The 25,841-nt window shown below is 38.3% G+C and overlaps 1 protein-coding gene across 9 annotated transcripts in view; it reads right to left on the bottom strand.

Moving 5' to 3' along the window:
- Positions 1 to 25,841, bottom strand: part of MAPK10 (mitogen-activated protein kinase 10) — a 148,484-nt gene that overhangs the window by 69,632 nt on the left and 53,011 nt on the right. For 7 of the 9 annotated variants that reach the window (XM_048305345.1, XM_048305346.1, XM_048305349.1 and 4 more), the window contains 2 exons: positions 11,033 to 11,104; positions 703 to 872 (listed from right to left, as the gene is read on the bottom strand). In XM_048305345.1, coding sequence (XP_048161302.1) covers positions 703 to 872; positions 11,033 to 11,104 — 242 coding nt within the window. Of the gene's footprint in view, positions 1 to 702; positions 873 to 11,005; positions 11,105 to 25,841 lie in introns of all 9 variants that reach the window. The other 2 variants (XM_048305352.1, XM_048305351.1) reach the window with 1 other exon arrangement.

The following is a 25,841-nucleotide window of genomic DNA, read 5'->3' as shown; positions in this document are numbered from 1 at the left end:
TAACAGAAGTGACAGACGGAATTAAGACTTCATCTCTGATCAAGTTACAGATAAAAGATTGTTTTAGTTACCCTAATGCCCCATAATTAAACAGGTAACAAATGCCTGCCACAGAAACATAAAAGCCATGTCTAAAAATGCAGAGGCAAAAGCCAACCAGACTTTCACAACTTTTGAACATGCTAAATTCAAATTGCATTGTTTAGGAGAGCTACTGAATGTTTCTGTCGTTCACTTTATTCACATCACTGAAACATCACTTTCAAGAAATAAAGGAAACATTAGCAGTTACCTCCATTTGAAAGGCTTCCACCCTGAGTACTTGAAAATGCTATGGGATGTGACAAGTTTCTATGTTGCTCTCAGTGATTTTGCTGTACAAAGACTAAAATTACGGGGTTTACTTGGGATATTATTTGCACTGCCTCTGGCAATAGCGCCACAGTTGTCAATTATGATAAGATCTCTCTTCCCCTTTCTTGCTAGTTCCATTTTGCTGTGTGGAGAAACAAACCCAGTGCTATCACTCTTACCAGCCGGGGAATTTATTAGCAAACCACTGGGCTCCTCCTGCCTCAGGATGTCTGTTGCCTGACTGCTATTTTTGCAATTTGAGACAAAGGCTGTGGCTGGCAAACTGTGAAGAAATGCAAAATGCCAATTCTGTTTCAAAGCATCATAAGAGAAACTGCTGATACTCACCAAACTATTCCCTGAGCCCCAGAGCCAATAGGTTTCAAGTTCTGGTAGCGTTTGAGAACTGTGAAGGTCGAGTCACCTACTTCCACGCTGTAGAACTGGTTGTCAACTTTGCTTTTGCTCATGTTGTAATGTTTGGCAATATATGACACATCCACTTGTTTCCCAAATCCCTGTTGTACAGAAGAAGGGAAGGGGAGAGGGATTGGTAAAGACAGAGAAACCAAGGCTGGTAAAATGTAAGAATACAGATAAAGCACTGTCACCCTAATTTTTCAATATAAATTCTTGTCATTTTTGGCTCATTCTCATAAGGACTGTATCAGACCTTCTTTCATGCAGGAAGTCACCCTAAAAAGGCACTCATTAAAGAAAACTAGTGAGTTCTCCAGCTGATGTTTGTGACATTGTTACTGCCAACTACTGGTCTCTGCCTGCCATCATTCCTGCTTCATGTGTTTGTGCTGATTCTGCCCTGGTTTGTATTGCAATGAATTTAAAATAAGATGACTTTCATCAGTGTGGAAGTGGGACAAGAGACACATGAATCAGGCTCTTCATCACTGATCAGACAGAGCAAGCAAGTGTATTCCCAGGAGTGCTAAAACTTTCCCTAAGCACCTGATAAAGGCCCTGAGAAGCTTTCAACAGGAGCTGTGAAAGAAACAGAGCAGTTTATGAGACAAACTGTGACCCAACATGGCTCAGTATCATGAAAAAGTATTATTCAGTATTACGAAAAAGTATTATTCAGTATTATTCAGAAGTTCTGGAGGTCTTCCAGAGTTCTGGGTTCCTAAGGATAGGAGGGACAGCTGCTCTCATGACCTAACAAAAGCATTAGTACTAAGCAAATGCCAATTTTCATGACACAAAACCAAGTTTGTGCTTGCACTGTAGCTAGCACTGCACAGCAGTGCTCCTCCCCAAAACAGTAAAATTAAAAACTAATAATTTTTACAAGACCAAAAAAACCCTCCCTCAAATTTGTAAAATTACTATGCAGCAAGTTACACTATAACCACTTTATGACTACTGCTGAGCTCAGTTCCCTGTGGACTATGGAGCAAATTTATAGTCATTTGAGATAAAAATCAGAATTAAGTGCTTGTTATTTAGGATTCTATACTACATGATGCTGAGCACAGGATGCAAAAGCTCAACACATTACAACAGATCTGCCCTAAAAGAGTTGCAGCTCACTTATGGAAGTCATGACATGCCCAAATGCCTTCTATAAAGAAAAGGAAAAACCAGCTATGCGTCCTCTATGCATTTTTTTTCAGTGCTCCCAAACACAGCTTCTAAATTTTCTTATTTGCTCTATTATAAATTTCTTTCCCCCAAAAAAATCTGAATGATCAACTGTATTATGTGTTTATGGACTACTAAGTTGAAATTTGATGGAGCTGGGAAAAAAGTAAAGTTGATTTTGATTACATTACTCTTTCAATTAAAAAGGACATTATTCTAGTGTTCCAAAAATCTGGCCATTAAAAACAGATTACTGACCTTGCAAAGAACTTGGATATTAAGGTTTGCCTTAGAAAAATGATTATTATTTTTCTGTCCACAATCTGACTGGAAGACACTTTGGCACTGGAGAGCATCATCCTAAACACCTCATTTAAGACTTTGAAACATTTTAACAAATGTAGCTCTTTAGTCAAACACAAAGTCTTATCTCAGAAGACCAAGTGGAAACTTTACATTAACTTGTTCATCAAATATTGCGAGGGGGAGAGCCGGGGAGGCCTTGCCCTAACACAAAAAGGGAGAGATCTATGGACGCTGACGCAGCACTAAATTGAAGCTTCCAGAGAGTGAAATGACTCCAAAAGAGGTTTGACTTTTTCCCACTTGAAGACAAACAGGCTGATCTGATTCACACTGTGTAGCCTTAGTCTTAAAACTTCTTCCATTAGGCAGAGAGAGATGAATAAATTTGGCTTCAGCTCAGGTATTCACAGCAGACCTAGAACTGAGAGGTTTTTTGTTTTTTTTTTTTTTAATAACATGCTCCTGACTGACAGGAATTTCACAGCTCCCTCTCGCTAGACAAACACATTTGGAGCATGTTTTATTCTGATGTCATTATCAGAACAATGCAGGACATATTCAGCATTAACACCCATTACTCTGAAACCAATGTTTATACACAAAGTGTCAGCATAAAAATTGCATTCCTGAGTGAGCCTGACTCATAGCCAGCTCCTCTGGAAGTAGAGACAGAGTGAATTTTTTAAACAGATTGGATGACTGTGTTAAGGCTTGGATGAGCCAGGCCTGCCACAACTTATTTGTGTCCTTACTCCCAAGCTACCTGACAGCTCGTTGTGTGGTGTGGATCTACATGGGAACACATATTTTATCACCCTGTGTCTAGAACAGAAATTACTTGTTTTTAAGTTAGCCTGACCATGTGAACTACCAGCCTCAGGAAACTCATGCTGCATACAGTGGGGTTTCTGAACTGCTGTGGTTCTAGCAGCTGGTTACTTTAAATCGAAAAATGTCTTAAAAAGCAATTTAAACAGCTCAGAACCACTCTGTAGCACCTCAGTTACACGGGTAATTAACATATCCAATGGCTTCAGTCAACAGCAATTAAAGTTGTGGGACCCAGAAGACCACAACTGGTAAGAAGACAGAAATGTCCTGATGAGCAGCTCTCCTCTGCACAACACAGACCATTGCTATGACAATCTGCTCCTAACTGTGTGTGAGAGGGAAAGGTAAAGACTGCTTTGTTTTTCATGGAATCACTTTTTCTTTTTAGATTAGTATTTTCTTCCCTACTTAAATATTTGTGCCCCGTAAGGTCTTTGAAAGGAAACAAACACCAAGCATTACTTCTAAAATTCAAGGCAGGCTGGTTTAGTTTGAAGCTCACTTCAAGCAGAATGCCTCCTCTGAGTGACAAAAACTTCAGCTTTGTGGACAGGCAAAACAGCCTCTAAGTCATCCACTAAGTTGCCTCCTCACTTTAAACCCATAGTGCAAAAGAACTACAAAAAAACCCTACTCTACATTTTCCAATTTTTATCAAGATCTAAATTAGCAAAATAAAAGCACAGTAAGGCTTCTAAAGTCCAGTGCACTGCTTACTTTCATAACAACCAGGAGAAGAATTATATAACTATCCTTGTCATGATGCTGATTTAAATCAAATCCCTAAATCAATGAATTAACGGCATTATTGGATTAATCACATTTGATCAGATCCCCAAACCAAGCTGACACCTAATCAAGAACCATCTCTGGTTGATTCAACAACCACTTCTGAATGAGGACAAGGAAATGGCAGTTTTGTTTCACTCCAAAATTAAGGTAAAAAACCTTTTCCCTTTAGTAAGGAAGTTCATGCTCCTTATAGAGCATGCCAATGTTAGTTTTAGTTTCAAACCCTGATGAAAAGGTTCTTCTCCAAATCTTCAAATTTGCATATCTCATCTTAAAGAAGCCTGCACACTACATTCTGTTCTTGTCCCGTTACATCCTCAGTGCTCACTCAAACCCCTTCAGAAGCCTTGGAGCTGGTACAGATATTAATATTCCCCCAGCTGCCCCTCATGGACACCACTAAGCTATTTCAGATTCAGGTTTTACTACACAATGCTTACAAGTTCTGTACAGGCAGCTTAAGTTAAAGCTTTAATTATGTGGCATCAGAAAGGAACCCAGGGCTAGGAATTTCCAGTATACACCCTTCTGTATATGCACCTAACCATAAACTCCTTTCAAATGTGATTGAGACTCACATCGTAAGAAACTAGGTATCAGCACTATATTAAGAAATAGATGAGGGAAGGAAGTTCATAGATACACATGGCAATCAGGTTTGCTTCTTAGGATGTCATAGTAAAAATGTATAGGTCTCATATAGTAAAGTGAATTCCAGTGAGTTAGCAAATTTTCAGGTGAACTTCAAATGAACTTGGACAAGCTACAATACTGAGGCCCCAGATTAACAGTAAACATTGCAGGTGTGAAGCTTTGAACAAAACACATCTAAGTTTCTCAGACCTCTGTGTAAGATGAAGGATTATTCCTCAAAGTTATGCATTGGACTGCTATTTGTTCTTAGTTTCCATAAACATTTGGACAACGAAATTACATTTCTTTAACACTGATAGGAACTTAGCCTTCATTTCATATGTACAAAAATGTGTGAACCATTATTTTCTCCTTTCGGTACTTAATTGAAAACTCCTAACACCCACACCCACACATTCCCCAATGCCATTCTCTTTCCTCCATACTGAGAAATGTAAGAGAAGCAAAAGTTTCTCAGCCCTGAAAACCTAACTATCCTTGTTAGCTCACTTAAACATGTATCCACATTTGCAATGATGTTTACTTAGTATCCTGACAAGTGAGAAAGAGAAAAGAAAATAAACTGTCAAGACTCAAGCATTTGAGACGAAGGAAAAAGATACTCCCACCATTACTAACTGTTTGGAGAGCATATATTTTCCTTTCAAAGGACAAGTACTTAAAAATTCCGTGAAACTCAAATAACTTACTGCCTCACACAGAGCTACAAGCTGTATTCTTTTCCTTTCTTTCAGAGTACAGAGAGCAAAAGGGTTAAAAAGCCCAACAGAAATAAAATAATGAAATTCTTTATAATACGAGGTAAATTGCTTCCTGATATCCCATTTTATTTGTCCATTTCTATCCTACAAAATAACTATACTTATTATATTTTACTGACAGAACTTTGTTTCTGAACACCACTCCTTCTATTATTGATGAGCCTAAAATATGGCAATTTCTTACAGCTCAGCATCTCATACATTTCAGCTTTTATAAATACAAACCATGCTAGCAGCAATTTATGGCAAATTGCTGTCGCTTGCATCTCCAAGACTGTGAGTGCTGTCACAGAGTCCACTGGCAGCATCAGCAGAGGGAAAACTTCACCTCTGTGTTTGCATCCTTCCCTGCCTGCCCACAGAAATCCCGGTGGGAATTCAAGGGTACCATGGTGCAAGGCTACTGAAATCAATTAAAGCACTCCACATGTGTAAATGCAGGTGAGCAAAAGAATCAGATGGAAGACTGAAAGGCTGACTCCAAATTTGCAGCTGGCACAGAGCCCAGAGATGAGCAGGATGGAGCAGAAAGGATGTTCTGAGCCTGATATCATGATGGCTCTCCAGCAGCCCCCACATCTCCACCCCGCCTCAGACAAAGAGACTGATAAGGACAACAGCACGCTTGAGAGGTGGATGCATTTGGTTCCCTCAGGATCCAAAAGGATAATATCTTAAAGCTACAGTTTAATCTTGTCTTGGGGTGACTTTATGATGGGTATCCCGTATTGCAGCTCTATGCCTGGACATGATTCCTGTGCCTTTCTGTGCCTTTAAAACTGGGTGTGAGAGAAAGAAGAAAAGCCAGAAGAACTTTTCAGAGCAGTTTGTGCTCCAAGGTCACTCTATCTCCTCTGCATGCTTCTGTGCGGCAAGTGCAGAGGAAGCACCCTTTTTGCTGCTTTTCAGCCAGCTTTCTGTCCTTTTCTCAGGAGAGAGATGGAAGGTTAAACCCCTTTGCTTTTCAGCTAGTCTGCGAGCTGAGGCAAGAAAGTTTTTTTTTTCCCTGGGACTTTGGCTTCTTCTTCTTCTCTTCTGGAATTGTTCAGAACACACCAGGAGATCCTACACCATTGGCCCAGAGGGTGGCCTTTGCAGACCCAGCTCTGAAGAGGAGAGAGAGAGAGATCATGCTCAAAGAAAGGACTCTAAAATTTTACCAGGCTTCTCTCCACAGCAAGAGGTTTTATTATTTAGCATTATTCAGCATTATTCTTTTCCCATTGTGCGTTGTGTCTGTTAAATAAATAGGTTTTTTCCCTTTCACTTTCCTCCGAGGAAATTTTTTTTCCCGAACCTGGTGGGGGAGGGATGGCTGTAACCTGCCTTCTATCAGAGGACGTTAAAATTTGGATGTTCCTCCAAATTTAAAAGTCAAATGCTGAGATTGTACAGACTGAAATTCACAAGTATGGTAAAACCCTCAGTCTTCTGGCCAGCTCTGAAAACATGCATAGAGGCAAGCCCTGCCCACCTGGGTGCATCTGCTAAGTCAACAGCACCACGAATTTAATGGCTATCCTCCCACCTGTGCAGCTGTAAATCTCACAGAAGTTTCAAGTGCCAGAATTCTGGCATGAACCTGCATTTACTGAGCCCTCTGCTTCGAATTCAAGGGTCACGTGTTTTGCTGTGTAAATTTGAATGGCCACAGAAGCTGTCACTTTGGGAAATACAGAGTGTCTTTGTATAGAAAGATCTACTACATTGTTTTTAATTGTGCATTCTGCATATGACACATTTATGGCAGAAATTACATCTACTTTTTTCACCATAAAGCCAGACTTCTCACTTATTCTGGCTCTCCCTGAACTCAAAAGTCCATAGACAGTGATTCAATCTCCTACACAGGGTTTCATCTTGTGTGTGTGTGTGGTTGGATGTAATATTATAGATTTTGGTCTTACCAGCTACATTACACCACAGTTCTCCATTCTTCCACCTCATTCTCCTCCTGTGAGGCTTGTATTAGTCACCCAGTCTTCCTGATTTTGGTGTGCTTTGAGTGGGATTTAAAAGCTAATTTTTGGCCTTTTTTTAATCTCTCTCCAGCTGTTTTGTCCTCCAGAGAGGGGGTTTTATGCATTTAGCCTTTCAAGTAGACAAGAGACCCTTGCAAACAACTCAACCATGACTGATCAGTGTTTGATATTTTTACATTTGCTTTATCCACTCTATTTTAACACATCATATTAAAATACTTTATTAAGTGGAGTACAATATTTCTAAGTGCTGGTTGGGCAATTTTTTTGTTAGGTTGGGGTTTCTTTGTTGTTGCGTTTTTTTGTTTAAACACTCTGTCCTTGTTTAACTTCTTCTGATACCAAAAAGCCAGCAGCTTACCCAGCCCTTACCTAGTTCTGATTACACACAAAGCAGCAAGTCTGCCTTCTCCTTTTCAATTGTATCTACTCAAAACATGAAGCAAAGCACTATTTACTCATCCTTCTCTTGTCCTCCACTTGTTCACTGAGCTTCAACTACTTTTAATTCCTTCCTTCTTACAGGCACCAAATTTTCATAGCTCATTTATAACTGTGGTGTCACGTATTGCTCAGAAGTCCCAGAGGTGTGTCCTTCATTCCAGGCCAGACTTCTACCAGGTGAGCAATCTGTGAGTATCTGCACAAGAAAACACTACTTCAAATGATTCCTAATTCCCCTGATGGCTGAAGAGTTCAATGCTGACCACAGCCCTGGTCATCCCACCAAAGAAGGTTGGAAGGACTGATCAAGAAGCACTGAAAGAAAAGGTTCCTTGAGACTGAGGTTTCTGTATGGAGAGGAACTAAATCAGAGATTCAAAAGAAAAAAAGTAGCCAAACATACATGAGAGAAAGTAGATTTCTCAATAGAACTATATAATTACAGTATTTGATGTGAAGACCATAGCTAATGAAAAGATTCTCCATTTTATAAATAAAGACTATATGGAGCTAAATAATCACACCTTTAGCTAGAAATAGACAGCTCTTGACCCTATGAAGCATCATTTTACTCACAGAAATCACTTGTTGATAGCTTATGAATACCAACTAATCTCCCACTGGATAGAAGGCATAATCACAGGACACACTACATTTAGAATAGTATTCTAAGTAAAGGTATCCCATATAACTACAGTTTAGGGAACATGTAAATTCTATACATGTCTTGATTAAAAAAACATCTTGAAAGACTAAATAACAAAAAATATGGATGAAGAAAACTGTATCCTTTAGGCATTGTTAAATATTATTAATGTATTAGTATTAAAAATTAATGTCCTATTCTACTCACGATACACTGCTCTGCCTTACCTTGTGCTTCAATAAAAATATGTAGGGCCCTACAGATAAAAGCTTGTTGGTGATACCAGCCTTACAAAAGTCTGAAGAAATTCTATTGGCCTTCTTGTCCTACTTTTCTATTATGATAGAAAAGCAGATATCCTTTTCCTCAGCCTTAAAAAAGATGGCTGTTTCAAACATGAATTGGCTACCCACGTCCAGTAATTCCAGACTTGGGTGCTTTTATACTGCCAGTGAGGTGAAGGTGTGGGGAGGTATATATTTACCCTACTTACGCTACTGAGTGTTTCTCAGGAAGGGCCTTTCTTTTTCCTTTAGTCGGAAATCCTTAAAATTCTATTCCTGCTGAATTAGCATTTCATCATACAAAACTTGTCTGCTCAGTGACATAAGCTCTGTGTCAAGAGAAAGGGCCTGTACTTATGTGTATGTCACTTTCCTTCAGAGAACATAAAGCTATGCCTTTTAGGCCACAAATATATATTACAAGAAAAATACGCCCCCAGTACTAATACTCTTCAATATTGAAACTTTATGGAAGGCACTTCAGCACAAATGCTTTCTAGAGAGTCTGCAGTGAGGCATAAATTTGAAATGGAAGCAGGAGTAAGAATGGAATAAACAGTATTACTACCTGGACACTACTCCTAGTCTCTAAATAAAGATCTGGCTCTTTGGACCAAGGACAGAGATGTAACCCCCATCCCACTCTAAGCAATACAAATGAACAGCATCCAAGACAGGTCTTGATGCAACCAGACACTTAATTTAGAGACTGTTCTAGCACATAATTCTAGCTGTTATTTGGATCAGGGCCTATCTTTATGGAGAAAATAAATTAACATGAAGCTTAAACCAGTTTTTATCCTCAGGAGAATTGATCTGAAGACCTTGAAAAGGTATGGGTGTGATAAGTGTTTGAAGGATGGAACTCTGTTTCCGACAGTGTCAGGATAGTGTCTCTTTGTACTGGATGATGCCATTCTGGCTGCAGCCATTAAACAGGAATTAATCTCAGTGATACAAATGCATCTGAAATGGTCTAAGTAAAAAGGAGAGGAAAGTCAACAGGAGAGAGGTGCAAAAAACCTCTGTTCTGCACAGTGAAAGGAATTTTGCATGAATAACACTTTTCTCATACAATCTGAGAAAAAAAACCCCTTTTTTGCAATTTTTGCAGGGTTGTTTTTTTTTTCTGGAAGTGATCTTTGTCAAAACATTACAAAAATACAGCATTTTACAAAGTTGCCAGTGGAAGAATTAAGCCAGTTAAACACATGCACATGAAGAATGGGAGATAAAAAAGAAAAGACAGTTAAGCAGATTATTAAACTGAATAGTCAAGACCCATCCCAGAGCTGATGATTCCTAAGTCCAGATTCAACCTTCTCAGCAAAATTAATATTTAGTATTCCTGAACTAAAAAGCATAAAGCAAACTTTCCAGCACCTGTCACTGTTTCGTGTTAAATGCTTACACAAAAGTAATAGCTCTTCCTTTTTTACAATTGTGCTTTCACTTGGACTCCTTATGTAATATAAAAGAAAAAAAATAGTGTTTATCATAAATTCATCTCTAAGAATGCAACACTGTTTCCAGCCTCACAAAATGAAGAATGTCCCTAATAGCTCTCTGGTTTGTTAGATTACTGATGTCCCATCTCACAAAAAAACCTTAAAACTATGAAGAGACAGAGTTCAAGCATGAAACAACGTTCTGAAGTGAGAAAGAAAGTCATCTTTCATCCACAAGGGAAAATTATGCACACAGTTTTGTGACTTATATATATATGTTAACTAACTTAACCAAGAGAACCAAAAACTGGATAAATCAATAAGCTTTTCCTTTGCATCAAAGATTTAGTTTCAGCCTTGAGGACTTCCACACATTGTGATCAAACAGTTTCAAGGGTGATGTAGAAATACAGAAATGGCTTTACTGCAGTCTCATGACCCCTAGAACCTGCATAGTACAAGGTGTTCCATGGGATACAAGACAAACACCACAATTTTAATTACCCTTCCTTCACTTCCTGTAAAGGTAAACAGAAAATTATAGTCACAGGCTACAATGTAAAAGGCTCTGTCTCAGAAAAAGAGACTAAGATAAAATACTTTAAATTTGCGTTTTTTCTGTTTGAAAATTGTGCCATTATTTTTCACTAAAAAAACCATCAGAACACTAACTGATGTTTTAACTGATATTTTAGCAAAACAAAATAAAAAATCATTAAGACTAAACTACAAAATAAACTTGAGAGCAAATAGAAAAGTAATTTTTTGTGATGCATTTCTCTATCTTTTTGTATTTATTCTCATCTTTATAACCAGTTACTTGCAGTTGGCTACTGAAACTCACTTCTATTTTTCTCTTATTACAGCATGTATTGCAAAAATGAAGTACAAGTATATACTGTACCTTGTTTTACCTGTAAGGAACACACACCTGACAAAAGGCAATCTTCACATCCAGAGTAGGTTCACCACAATAATACAAGAAATGGCGGCTCATAAATACCTGCAATTAAAGAAAAGCAGACATAGAAATCTTGTCTGGCTGCTGATGTGCAAGTATGATGCAGCTCTAGCTACATTTGGATTCTAAAACCAACCTGAGTTTTACCTTCTACCCAGCTTGTGAAAAACAGAAATGTTGTAACACTGAACCGTAAAAAAGCTTTAAATTCTTTCTGATGCTTGTCAAGGTTATGGCCCCAAATATGACTTGGTTACATCTGGAAAACTTTACAGTAACTGCTGCCATTAACTCAAAGTTTATCATGTCACTTGCATATTCCTACACCAAAAAAAAAAAAAAAAATCAGGTCAATAATGTTCTGAACAATGTGGGAATAGGAGATGGTTATTATTATGGGGAGGAAAAAACTCAAGTCCTACGTTGACAGGTATTAGGAAAGTTATAGAAGTGGAAAGACTAATTACATCACTGTATAAATTCATGGCACAACCACTTCGTGAACATCCCATGTAGTTCTGGTTCTGGTCTTAATATTCTACCACTAGAAAAGCTACAGAAATGGGCAGTAAGAAAGGTCCAAAGCACGTAGAGATTCCTTACATGAAACAACCTCACAGACTAGGGATGTATTTTTTTTAGCCTAGAAAAGAACTGAGCGGAAATATGCTAGAGATCCATAAAATGAGTGGCATACTGAGAAATTATTTTCCATTTTTCTTTTCAAATAAAAGAAATATGTGTCACCAAGTTATGTTATGAGAGTTAGAATCAGCAACAGGAGATAATTCTTCACACACTGTTTTGTCACAGTGAAACTCTCTGTCTCATGTTGCTGTGGAAGCCAGAAGTCAACATAAGCACTAATATGATTAGGCAAACTCACATAAGAAGAAACCTGCTGAAGGCTATTAACCTCCAAAATATCACCCCTGACTCAAGACACCCCTGAGTCACAGTCTGCCACTCCATGCTCAGCCTATTTCTGGATTTCCCAGACATCTGATACTAGCCCAGGGAGCCATAGACTAGGCTAGACAGGCCTCCCTGTGCACCCTATTACAGCTGTTTTAATTAAGCTCCACAGCACCACATCCAGCTCTGCCTAACCAATCCTGTCCTAGCTACATTCTAGTGTGGCACATTAACGAAAAACACCCACAGCAATGTTATCAGGCTGAGACAGGTAGCTATGTCACAAGACTTTGGAGCACATCAATTCTTCTGCACAACTCCAAAAAACCACAAAAACCCAGCCAAATACACAAAACAAAAACCTGTTAACAGTATAATGAAAAAAACAGCAACTTTTAGCTAAAATTAGATAAATAATATAGAACTTCATGTTTTTCTTTTAAATATAAGCTCATTGTAAAGACGTAAAAATGAAAACAAAACCACCTTCCAACCATCACTCCATAAAGTCATGATTCTGAAACACTATATAGCTACCTATGGCGCTTGTCTTCAATAGGAATAATTAACTAACTTCAAGTGTAAATGGCACTGAATAAGGCAATACTTAATTTGGAGTAAGTTCGACTCACACCAACTGATTAGGAGTAAAGAAACTACAAGAAAGTATTCACCAATACTTGCTAACTTCAATGCATCATGTGCTCCCACAGGTGTTTAATTTTTAATGAATGAATGTATGAATAATCCTGTTATGAAAGCAAGTTTATGACCTTTTCTGCATCATGTTACAGTGTCTGAGATTGCTGTCTCACTGCCCAGTGAGTCATGTCTTTACCAGTCTCACATTCCACAGAGGGTTTATAATAGTTTCTATTAGAACAAAAAGAAGAAAGGAAGCTTATTTAAAAAAAAAAAAAAAACCAAAAAAAAAGCTTTTAGCATTAGTCATATTGCCAATGATTTCTGGAAAGCCAGCAGGTAATTACACTGTCATGCTGCAGATATATACAGTGGCTGTATGATTATATTGCTATTATAATGAATGACTGAAATGTCAATAGCCAGGACATACCACGTTCAAGACAGAGCCTAATGGTGGAAAGTGAAGAAAGGAAGGGAAGAAAATCCAGGGAATTTGGTTTCTCCCTGAATTTGCTGTGAGGGTCTATTGAGAAGACGCGCTTTGCATGATATATGCATTACTAGCCATACCCAGCTCCTCAGCTGTCCACAGGAATCACTGCAGCTGTTAATGGTCACCCCGGGCAGAACAACAGACTGGTGAGTTTTATGAACTGGAATGCATTTTAGAATTTATTACGTTGTCCTTGTGTGCAGTTAATGCTTATAAAATAATAGAAGCATGGTAAGTTTTAATGGCCTAGATCAATACCCATACTCCTCTGTACATGAGATACACCGAACGAATCACCACGGAACTGAGTTCCCCCAGTTGTACAACAGGGATGAATGCCACCTTTCCGTGGCACAGAAAGGCGTACCCAGGACAAAACAGACTTGAGCTCATGTTTTACACAGTGTTTATTGAATTCATACAAAACTCCCTTCAGTGCCTTGTAAGCAATCACACATGTATGTAACTTCTAATTCCTTCAGGCAGAAAATACATTCACACCCATCTGCACAGATCTCCTTGATCACGTCTCCTCTGGTGCAAGCTGACACCACATCACTCGAGATGTTTAAGAAGTGTCAGAATAAAGAACTGGCCTGATGCTGAGATAATTGTGTTACTATATAAAGCAGTTATAAAACAAGAAGCTACTGAGACAAACAGCGTCACTCACCAGGGATTGGAGCTTTACGTGAGAGTATAAGCATCCAATATTTCTTTACCCCACTTCTGGCACTTTACCTTTCAATCTTGACTGAAATCACCCAAGGGGGGAAGAACTGGGAGAATGGAACAGTGCTGATAGAATAAAACAAATAAAACACTCTGGGAAGCCAGAGACTGCAGTAGCATCACAGGGAGAAAACCTGTCTGTGAAACACCAACACCACAACTGGATCCCAAATCTTCATCATGATCAAGGTATCTGTATGCTAGAACCCATAAAAACATACAAGACTCAGCAGCAAACACATGATCTACTTTCAGACAAAACAAAACTAGGAGGCACTGAAATCAGGAGGAGGAAAGTAGACACGAAGGCAAGATAAAGAAAATCCTGAAAATCCTCTGAGCTCTACAGTAGAACAGACCCCAAGGGAATTGCTGGCTGGAACCATTAAGGCTTGGCCTCTACCTAGCCTGCTGCTTTGCCATCCTCTTCTTCACTCTACTCTGCCTCCCTTATGGAAAGCTATTCTTCAAAACAGAATGTGGACTAAAGACATGCCCAAATTTCAGGCATGAACTTCTCTTTACCTGCAGTGCTCCTATCAAATCTGCCTTTTCTGGACAAGGACTTTTTACTTTTAATAATGGTTATCTGTCTCTCCAGGGGTCAGGAGGATTATCTCATTATTATTCAAAAAGCTCTTTGAAGACTGAAAGGATTAAATCAATACTATTAGTATAATTACTGAGAGCAGAGGAGAAACCATGCAATGAGAGCAGTTAAAACAGACTAGAAAACCAACAGTAGCTACAGTTCTCAAATACAGCCTCCCACAGTAAATCTTCCTGTGGGTCCTCAAATTCTTTCTTCACCCTCAGTGCTGCATGATATTGGCACCCAGGGAATGTCTGGGCAATTTGGCCCAGTCAGATTAAATCTTTTGGCCTAGGGAGTGTTGTTTCCTACCCAGGCTGCACTATCGTTTACATAAGTGGCTCCTGGATCGTGGACAGGAAGGCTGTGCTTGCCTTAAGCCTAAGAGAAGCAAACCTCAAGTCTGAGGGGTCTGGGCTGTTGCTGTTGCTCCTCTCCAAGGAGAGCCTAAGCACTTGCACCCACCATGTTGAGCTGCTTCATCTGTAAAAAGCATCACAGTCACTTACTTTTGAGAAAATACTTTCATTATGGTTTTTCATCCCTGTATCCCCTAATCAACAGACATATGCCCAGTGGATATTGCCTCAGCCTGCCACAGTATATTTAAAGCTTTTTGTGAAAGTTCAGAAGGCCAGTGTTAATCCTCAGCAAAGTTCCATGTAACTTTAATTCAGAGAGATGAAGGGGCCAGCTGCCCTGCTGCAGTACTGCTTTCTTCATCACAGCCCAGGCAGGCAGGGCTGCTCATTTCACCCCACAGCACAACCATCTGTGTCAAATGCACCAATCCAGGGCTGAAACAAGGTTCTTCATGAGGAAAAACTGCAGCAGCCTTTTGACCTGTATTTAAACCAGTGCTTCTGCACTTGAAATGAATATCACAAACTAGCCCAGGGGCTGTTCTCACCACCCTCCCATGTTCCTGAGACTATACTCTGAGAGGTATTTACATGCCCTACAACAAAACAAAATGGAAAAAAATGCTTCAAATCCTAATTTAAAAAGTAGCCCCACATGGAATTTAAAGAAAAAGAAAAATTAGAAGTGCAAATTCCAATTTAAAGAGGAATCAAATGGCAGCTGGAGACAAAGTAGACAGAAATAGTATGTAAAACTTTACTAGATTTAAACCTGGCACAGAGTGGCTGCAAACTGGAAGGTTGTAAAAGAATCAAGGACACCCACCAATAAAATGCTATAATCTCTGCTCAGTCCCATCAATTGTGATAGTCTCAATCATAAGGAGAAGCAATATATATTCATATCAAGAAATCAAATCCAGCATTTCTGTTTATTTGATATTACCACCCAAATATTATGACGTGCACAATGGGTATAGTGAATGTGCTCCCTCTTTTCAGTGACATGTAGTTCTCCACTTGTGCTACAAAAGGAGAATTAAAGTATTTATTACTTCCTCACTAAATATTTCATTAATGAACATAAAGATTCAGAGCATGAAAAGAATTAATGAAATAGCACCATCACTTAAAGTTATTTAAAAAAACCATCCTGTCCTAATTCAATGAGAGGGGGCAATTGATCAATTCAGTTGTCACTTAAAAACCTTTTTGAAAAACACTAATGTTCAAAGATTAACATTTATGAATTATTAATGCTTCCTGTTTTGAAAATGTGTTTGAATAATTTCATGCATTTCCAGTACAGGAATTACACTCTATCTGAAAATACATACTCTCACCACAGTATCTTTTAAGTTCTCTGAAGCTATCAGTTATGCTCTAGTCCTGTAACTATATTTTCCTTTGCTGAAACTCAGCTATTCTGCCTTGTGTAAACAACAAGAAGAGTGTAGGAAATAATGAAGACCTGACCAAATTCACACAGCATGACAAAGTGTACCAGCAGAGAATGGCAATGTCTGATCCCCAAACTCCTATAGAATTCAAACATGGACTTTGACATCTTTAACATGCTGGATCAAGAAAGAAATCCTGCAATTCACCCACATTTTTCATATAATTGCTGCCAGTTATAATAGGGATATATATGTTCAAATATCCTATCAAATTGGCCTTCACTCCAGAGACCAAATCTTTAGGGTTACCAGCAATTTTTATCTTTAAATAAAATAATAATAAATAAATAATTTTTCTTTAATAAAAATATACCTGAATTTTTAAATTTTTTTCTTTCAGATCTAGTGTACAGCACTGCAACAGGAGACCCACTGCTTAACAAGAAGCTTCAAGACACCTCAGAGGATAAATATGAACTGAAATTTGAAAGTGCATTAATAATAGTCAAGGAGAGTGTTTCTGCTGCAAAAGAGTGCTTTTCTTTTGTGTCTACACTCCCATTTTAATTATTCTTAGAATAACCAGGGAAAGCAGAGGTGTGAACAGTGTAATTATTAAGGCTATATCTCAGCAGAAACAGATCATCTTCCACTGGGATGAGAAGTGATGACATGTTGAAATTCACAAGAATCATGCAAGTAGCTCTAAAACTGAGCTGCTGGAAAAGAGAATGACAAGGAAAGAATTTAGGAATAGCAATGAAAAGGAAATATATACGAAGGAAAAAGGACAAACAAACTGAAAAGACAAAGGACTGATAAGCAGAAATTTCTAATGATCACAGCTCACATGCAGGAGAGAGGAACAAATGAGCTCTTGGCCTTGTTACCAGCTTCTCATTTTTTTCTCCAGCCAATTATTATGAGCCAGAATTCCTCACCTGACAATATTTGGTCTAAATGCCCAAGCTATAACAGTCCAAGATTTCACATCCAAAGGTAATACTTACTGTTACGAACAGGTATTATCAGGAAAAGAGCCTACTTCTGCAAGATGCTGCAGCAGATTAATTAATCAAAGTTTATGATGATCTTATCATAATCTTTCATACCATCTTTTCATTTGCAGCTGAATATCTTCACTTCCTGCATAAATTCTAGCTACTTCCTAGAGGTGTTAAATTAAACTTTGATGTTAGAAGCAGCTCTGAATTTGTATAGGATAAACCTGGAGTTGTAAGTGTGTGAGACCAGGGCTACTACTGGCAGCAAAAAAAATGAAGAAAAGCTAATTGGAAAGAGATGAGTACAGTAAAATACTACCTGCCTCACATAAGATAACAACTTTTACCACAATGGTGAAAGCAAGATTTTAATTTTTTTTTTTATGCATTTTTTCCTGTTGTGGCACTTGATTTTAATCTGCTTTCTCTTTCTGAGGAAAAAAGAAAAAGATAAAAAATTGAGGTAACTATCTCAGCACAACTGAATGAAAAATTCTGCCCTCTCGGAAATTTGTTTTTCTCTATTAAAAAAATAAAATCAATATAAAGCTGTTCCTTAGATAAATGTCAGTGGCAAAGCTGCCTGAAGGTATGTACTGAATCATATCAAAACTATTTTTAATACACTCCCAAGTCAACATCCAAACCTAATTCAAATTCAGTTACATTTGCCTTCAATACACAGGTCCCTGGCATTTTATGGCTGGTGAAAATGACCTATATTTTCTGCAATACATAGAGAAAAATACTTGATTATTGTCTGCATCAAGCAGAATCAAGAAAATTAACAGATCTGAATAAATTATATATTTTATGTTTGAATAGTTTCTGATTAGTTGAACTGTATGCCATTGGATCTCATTCTTACAAGGCTGCTCTGTTACACGTTAACCACCCCATTAATGAAGGGTGCATGTAAAAACAATGAATATTTCAGTCAAAAGCAAAATTCTAACTTTGGGAAAAATGTATGAAAGGTCAGGGCACTTAGATCCTGTCATAGATCCTGTTTCAGAGTACCTCCATTATGTGGCACTGTAGTAAACAGCAATTTCTGTAACTGTTTCATTCAATTTAGGGGAAAAACTGATGGGTTTGGTCCCTTGAGAGAAAAAATTATGCAACCAAAATAGTATTTAGCCATGCTTTTACTTATTTGATAAAAATTATATTACATTCTACCAATGCTCATCTTTCCTATAGCAAAGTATGCATGATGGAGATATGAAAAGCTGTTCAGGACTGTGGAATAACTTGCTCAGCTGCAACATCTGTATTCATCATCACAGCTTTGAAAGGACTCTGTAATTGGCCACTGAACTGAGCCAGCTAATTCACACCTCGCAGTTATTCAGGAACACAGCCAAAAAATCACTCACATTGGAAGGGACTTTAGGACAGCTATAATCCAAATTTTGTAATCAAAACCAGGGACAGTTGCTTCAGTTGTTTGCAAAGTTAGGGTGCTCAGTCCCTGCCTTGGTTTGTATTTACATATTAATACAGGAGCCGCACAACCAAAACCACTATTACTCTAAAAAATGTAAGAGGCTTAGTTCTGGAGTGCAAGGCTGTGGCCATGAGCAGATTATACTGTAAAGTCTGCAGCTACAAACCAGCTTATTTCTCAAACAGCTAAAATACAGATCCATTTGCTTCTGAAAAGCCTTTCCCCCTTCTAAGCTTTAACATTTGCAAATTTTAATTACTCCCATAACAAAACACTGTTAGAACAACTCGTCTCCAGGATGCAAGCAGGACTTATTGCAAAATCTCTGCAAGCTGTTCATATCAAATGGCAGTTAGATATTGTTTTACAAAACACAGAAAATATTTTGATACTTTCTGGCTTCTTTTGATTAAAACCCTAAATACATAAGAAAAAAAAGTTCTTAATGGAGCAAGAAAATGCCTTGTGTTTCTGATGATCAACAACTAATAACATGATGCAAGAGTGAAAAGAACAGCTTGCCTGCTGCTCGATTGTAGCCATACACCTATGCTGCTGCTGTTTAGAATGTATCATGCTAGTGTAGAATGGCTAAAGAAAGAAACACACCTGTGATTTAGGCAGATACAGACCCAGCAAAAGTGGGTGTTTCCTTGTTCCAGTCCAGCTGTAGTTAATGCTGGGTAAAAGTTCTCCAAAGCATAAGGAATAACAACGATAATTATTTATCCATTGAATACGGTTAAAGTTTCAGAGGCTCACAAAACAATGGCAGATGAACTATTTAAAGAAAGCATTGCTGCTGCTGCCAAGGGGTGTTGCTGCAAGTGCCATTTGTTTTTCTATATGCAAAACCAGAAATAGAGTAGATGATTAATGCAAAAATACAGAATCATGAAGGCTACTGTTAGTTTCCTCTTACAATGGTAACTGCAAACTCACACATTAAGAAAAAATTTACAGTTTTGTGAACTTAGACTGGACAGGTAAGGAGTGATCAAAACCAAATCATGTTCTTTTTAGGTTTTTATATAAAAGTAAACCAAGGAAAAGCATGTTAAAACACAAAAAGTAATCATCACAAGAAAGTAATTTCTTTTCTTTGGTTCTCTTTGTCCTGTAGCATTGGAACAAAGTGACTTTGATAAAGTCAGGGGATAGGAATTTCTTTGGTAAGAAAAAAAAGAGCCAAAGAGGCAAAGTCTGCAATTTTCTAGGCAAACCCTTTGGGAAAAGAAAAAGCAGAAACCAAAACAGGCTATTTCATAACTCCTCCCTCCTCATTGCCACTAAGATACAGAGACACTAGCTCATACTTCTTTCTGACTGCAGGGAAAGTCTCCCTGCTATGGGTAAACAACAATTTGGAATTGATTTTTGCAGGCAGAGGCCCACAGCACCACTTAAAAGCATGGGTGCCCTAAGAGTTACACAGAAATGCTGTAACTGATTAAAGCAGAGCTGAAGCACAGACATTTTAGACAAACAGGGGACTCTGCCTCTCCTATTCTCAGGTTGCTGAGGAAAGTTCTCAGAAATATTTGACTCTGCTGAGGAACCAGTGTTCAGAGACAGGGATAAAAGGCTTTTAAAATCTGCACAAACATGCAAGGTCCAAGAAGTCATATGAAATCAAGATTTTTACAGGTGCTGAATGTAATTCAAATGTGAAATATTAAAAACTGTATTCTTTTTTGTGTCCCAGATCCCCTCAGAGCTGGGAAAAGGGGAGAACAGCAACAAATATGAGTGTCTGACCCAGTAAGCCATGGGAGCTAAGGATAATAAGGGAACAAGCTTAATTGACTTGGGTACACCAGATAGACTGAGGACTTCTCGCCCCCAAAATACTACCATTAAAAAGTTGAAGTATACCACAGAAAGAACAAGCTGAGCATCCTTGAGACAGTCTTTGCCACCAGAACTCTGTGGTGAGTAATGCAAGGAGTCACCAGGGAAAGAAAGACCCAAGGAAAACTGAAATGACAAACCTATGTATTAGTTTGAAACAATTTGGACTGGAGTACACGCAATGAGTATCACAAAGCAATACATTCACATGAAAAGGGTAAACATGTATTTTACATGAATACTTTTACCAAAAAATTTAAGAAGTGCAAGAACACAACCTTATCCTACTTTTGAGTCCCTAAATATAAGTGCAAGCTCTTCCTTTTAGCACCTTCTTACGTAATTTTTAAAATGTTACAATCCATAGCTTGCTCTTCTAATGTTTTTGGCTTCTTTTTCACCTGTGACTCAACTACCAGAGCTTCTCCACAGCTAGAAACCTTCTGATGTCCATAGTGCCAAGCTTTCTTTAGGCTCACAAGAAAATAGCGAGATAAATACTCTTCATTTTGTCCAGCCTTTCACATTTGATTAATTCTATTCCCTATAAATCATTAACCTATCTGCCTGATACCCATCTGAGTTAGACTACAAGCTTGAAAACTATAAACACTGCACATTCTGCAAATCTTTGTGCACACAAGCTATCAGATCGGTAGCAATAATAATCACACCCTTTACATGTGTTCATAATGCTCATGGTCATCTGAAGAAGAGAAAGCTCTTAAGGGAGATATAAATCTAAATGCCCTTTTTGTTCTAGGAAAATCTCAACCATTTAGTGTGTGTGCCCAAGGCATAAATGCTTCCTAGAGCTCCCATGGGGACAGTGCAGCTTTGCATTAGCCTCAGTGGAGGGCGATGCTCATAAAGCATAACAGGACCCTTGCACAATCCCACTGGAGCACTGGCATTCACTGTTCTGAACTAGAAATGTAAACATGAATGAAAAAAATGTAGAACTCGGTCATATGCCAGAGCTCTAGAGTTTGGGATTAAGGTTTCAAGGCTTTACCATGGGTTTTTGGTTTTGGTGGCAGCCTTAATCAAGAGCTCAGCAGGGGATCGTTTTCTGTCTCTGAAACATCTGTTGGCCACTAAAATCCCAATTTTAGCTCTTTTCTTGCAGCAGACAGGGGATATGCACCACAAGAAGGCAACTGTAGTTTGAGCGAGCAACAGACCAGCAGATGTAAGAGTTGCTGGAGTCACTTCTAGCACTTTCACACTTCAACTACAAACATAAACTCTCCTGAACTAGGCAGAAGCTACAGCACCTTGCTTACTTTAACTCTGTTGCTACCTTCTAGACTTCTAAACATATATGAAATATTACGAAAAACATGTACATATAAAATATATGAATATATAAAATATATTAATACATTCCCTTGTTCTCTTGAACCTCTCAAAGGCCACATATCCAGAAGGCATAACCAGCCAGCTCTGCTGCCTGCTTTTCAGTGCCAAGCTGAAAACACTGCGCTGAAAGACACTAATTCCCTGTATCACAAGTTAGTTTGAGCCTGCTTCCTAAACAAGAGCAGATGCTCAGAGAATCAGATATGACTGACCCTAAGTGTTTTCCGATAAAATTTCCAGCTCCCGTAGACACTAAATATGAGATAAATCACCTTAAATCCAACTGACCTGACATCACCTGCAAGGAATTATCCCACTGTGAGTCAGCTGATTGATTCCTCTTCATTTCAAAATGGTAGCATGAGCTACTGCCACATGCAATGAATGCCATGAAGCTGCTCCGCACAAAAGTGACTCGCTATCCATGAAAAATAGCTGAATTTAGACAAGAAGTTTTCTTCACATGGTTTCCAGCCTCCTTTAGACTACAGGATAATTTTTACACCCTATGCTACATAAATCCCTTGCAATAATGTGCATAGTAAATGTATTTCCAAGGTAATTGAGTGTTCACTGCAAACCTGGTGACAAAACCACACATTTAGAACTCTTCCCTCTTCCAAGTACAGTGTACCATGTAAAAGTAGGACCTAGATGTTCTACAGAAATAGGATCTTTTTTAAAGACCTCAGGAGCTCCTCCACACATGTTTGACAGATAATAAAACAAAGGCACTAGAAAATAAATGATAAGTTCACTCAGTCAGGAATAGGGGCTTGGACACCTGGCCTTAATCCACCTACTGAAAATTAATATAAATAAGAAAGGTCAAATTCCTAAACAAAATAAAAGCTAAGGAAGACTTAACAGAAACAAAGGAACAAAATCCAATTTTGCTTGCATAGCCAAGTGCTTTCTTTTTTTGCATTTCATTTTTGAATCCAAACATACTGGAGTAGAAATGAGCAGATGAATAAACTTATATGTTTCTCTGTGAAATCTTGTATTTTTACAATCTTTTTTCCCTGATTTTTTTTCCTAGAGCACATTTCTGGGTCTTGGTGTGAAATCAAACGGGTACATGAATAACAGATTCCATGTTCTTTTGAATGACAGAGAGTTTTAACTTAGGCTGGGCAGAAATTTGTGAATGATGATGGGATACAGGAAAAGGAACATGACATTTCTGAAGCAGAATGAGCCTTTAAAGCCTTGTAAGTGTGGCTATCAAAGTAATCACGCTCCTACCTCTCTTCATGAGTACAAAGACTTTCTATCAATCATTCTGTGTCTCCCCTGATCCTCTTTGTCCTCAATACTCTGTTCTTCAGGGCATGACAAAGAAGAAGGCTTAGATTTTGTGTAATTCAAGTATCTACAACCACCAATACACAAGTTGGAGCCTTAAAAACAAAGAAAAGATAAAATCTTACACTAGATTCTGACCTCACAAGAAGGTGTTTATTAATACTGTATTTTTTGTATTTTATTTTTTAATCTCAATAGCCCATCTGCTTGAATAACAATCTTCTAAAATGCCTTTTTTATCAAAGCAGATCCTACTTTCACAAGATATTTTCTTTGTATATATTTTCTTTGTCTTTTGTTTGCTGTCTGAGGATTTTGTTTAGGTTTTAGTTGGGGCTAATGCTAAAAGGGTCTTCTGGCTTTTGCTGGCCCGAGCTGACGACCACAAATAAATCTACTTAAAAGTAGAGTTCTAAATCTATGCCACAGCTTTATACAGCAGTAATACATCCACTGAAGAAAAATTCAACTTTTCTTAGATCCATTTGCATTATAAAAAGATCTTAATATAATAACACTTCAGGATACTTACAACAATAAATAAGAACCGGCCAGACTGGTTACCATAAAATGCTTGAAATCTGGTTAACTATCATTGTAGTTTCCAAACTTTATATTCAGCTGCCATTTGTTACCTAACAAAGCCTTTTGCGAGTTGCACCAGTGCAGTTTCAGCCATCCTGCCTTACAGTAGAGCACATCTGAAAGGTGCCATATTGAACCACGGCAATTCCAGTGAAGGGTACCTGTAGGTGACTGTCAATGCACTGTGAACTGAACAGGCTGAGACAGCTCCTGTCCTGCAGCATCTCAGGGTAAACTCTGGCATTTTTCTAGACATTGCTAAGCAGGCTGAAAGTTTTAGCTTTTTTTTTTATCCGCTAATGGAATAAAGATTGTCTGTTCGTCCTTCAACTTCAAATAACTTTCAGAAGTGTCATTAATCAGGAGCAAGAAATACAGAGAAAACCATGTTTTTAGTCATTTAACTGTTCATTAATTCATTTGAGTTAATTTATGGGCATCTTGTCCTCTACGATATTTAATGAGTCCAACAAATTCACTGCAGTAGACATCTGGTGAGACACAATGTTATAGAAATATTTCATCCCTGATTTACACAAAAGAGGTGAAAACTGAAGGCAGGCATTTTATACCATTATTGATTTACCACAAATATACATAGATATGTGCATTATACACAACATAAACAAAACTGTTCAGACACTTTCCAAAACTGAAACCCAATCAGCTGAAATGCCACTTACTGACCTCAACAGAACAGCAGGGAAAATGCTGCCCTGTTCTCATGATTCTGGCCTGTTTATCTAAATTACAGGGCCAAACCTCTGCAATAAAGAAGCATCACTATTAATCCCTTGTGCCAGCTGCCTTTACTTTGCTCGTACAGGGGCTCAGTACCCTATGCTATGTAATTTAAATGAAACACTATTTGAAAGAACAAGAGGGAATAATTTCAGCAGATTACTCTGAGTTGCAACTGATCCTACCTCAATCCTACCCAAAAACTGTGTTTGATTTCAGTTTCCTCTCAGGCTTTCTCATTTACAGCAACATTTTACCTGCAGGTAGCATATCTTTGTAATTTACAGCCGGATACTATCTTTGAAAAAAAGAAGATTCAAGAATATTGTTACATTCTGACTATGTGAATTGTGTCTCAAGAAACACCAAAACTTCTGAACTGAATGGAACAGGTTTAGCAGACTAGATATGTGAAATAAATACATTTTGTGAATGACAGGATTTCAGTATCCAATATAGCATATTGAAAATGTTCCTGTGCTGAAGTGTGCTGTTTATCCTCAGATTTAGGGCATAAAGAATTTGGACAGCTTCTGCACACTGTAAAACATTCTGAGTCAGGTATGGTGAGAACCTCAGTGGTTTTTTACACCTAAGCTATGTAAATACTGACTTCCTTGGAGATGTAAGCCCTGTACATCTAGCCAACAGAGACTGGTCTCAGAGAAGATGACTAATTTTGTTTTCTATTAAGTACATAGAAACTACCAAAAATGTACAAGAAATTACTTCTGGGGAGGCATGGAGCCTGCATGCTTCAGCCTAGATCCTCTTTCCTTCTTTCAGCTGTAAACGGCCACCTCCACCATTTCAGTGACTTTTTGCTGTTGTTTTGCTGCTGGGAATGTTAGAGAACACTGGTACTGAGTAAGGTTTCACTAGACACAAAATGAAAAGGGAACAAAGGCTTTTTCTTGTACTAATCAAGTCAGAACACAGAAGTCTTAATAAGCACAGCTTGGGTCTGTTTTGCATTTTGAGTTGCCATCAACTCTTCCACAACACAGATTCATGAGTAGTTCTGTCTCTTCTCTAACATCTCATAGACAGGTACAGACAGACCTGAACATTATCATGACAATGCTGTTCCCATCAAAATTTCTCCTGGTACAGGTGCTGCACCAGTATTCCCAGGCTGACCTGAGAGTGATGCCAGGCAGAACAGCTGGAGCAGCAGCAGCACCTCCTCTCCAGCAACAGCCAAGCTTTGCTTAGTGGCAGGTAACCTTAGCATGATATACTGGGGACCCAGAAATGGAAACAGACTCATGGAATCATTAAGGTTGGAAAAGAGCTTTAAGTCCAAACATTAAAAGCCTCATTTATTCTAATTTCCCAT

This window comes from Corvus hawaiiensis, chromosome 5 (genome assembly GCF_020740725.1).
Source record: "Corvus hawaiiensis isolate bCorHaw1 chromosome 5, bCorHaw1.pri.cur, whole genome shotgun sequence".
NCBI classification, from domain to species: domain Eukaryota; kingdom Metazoa; phylum Chordata; class Aves; order Passeriformes; family Corvidae; genus Corvus; species Corvus hawaiiensis.
This window is presented reverse-complemented; position numbering and strand designations above follow the sequence as displayed.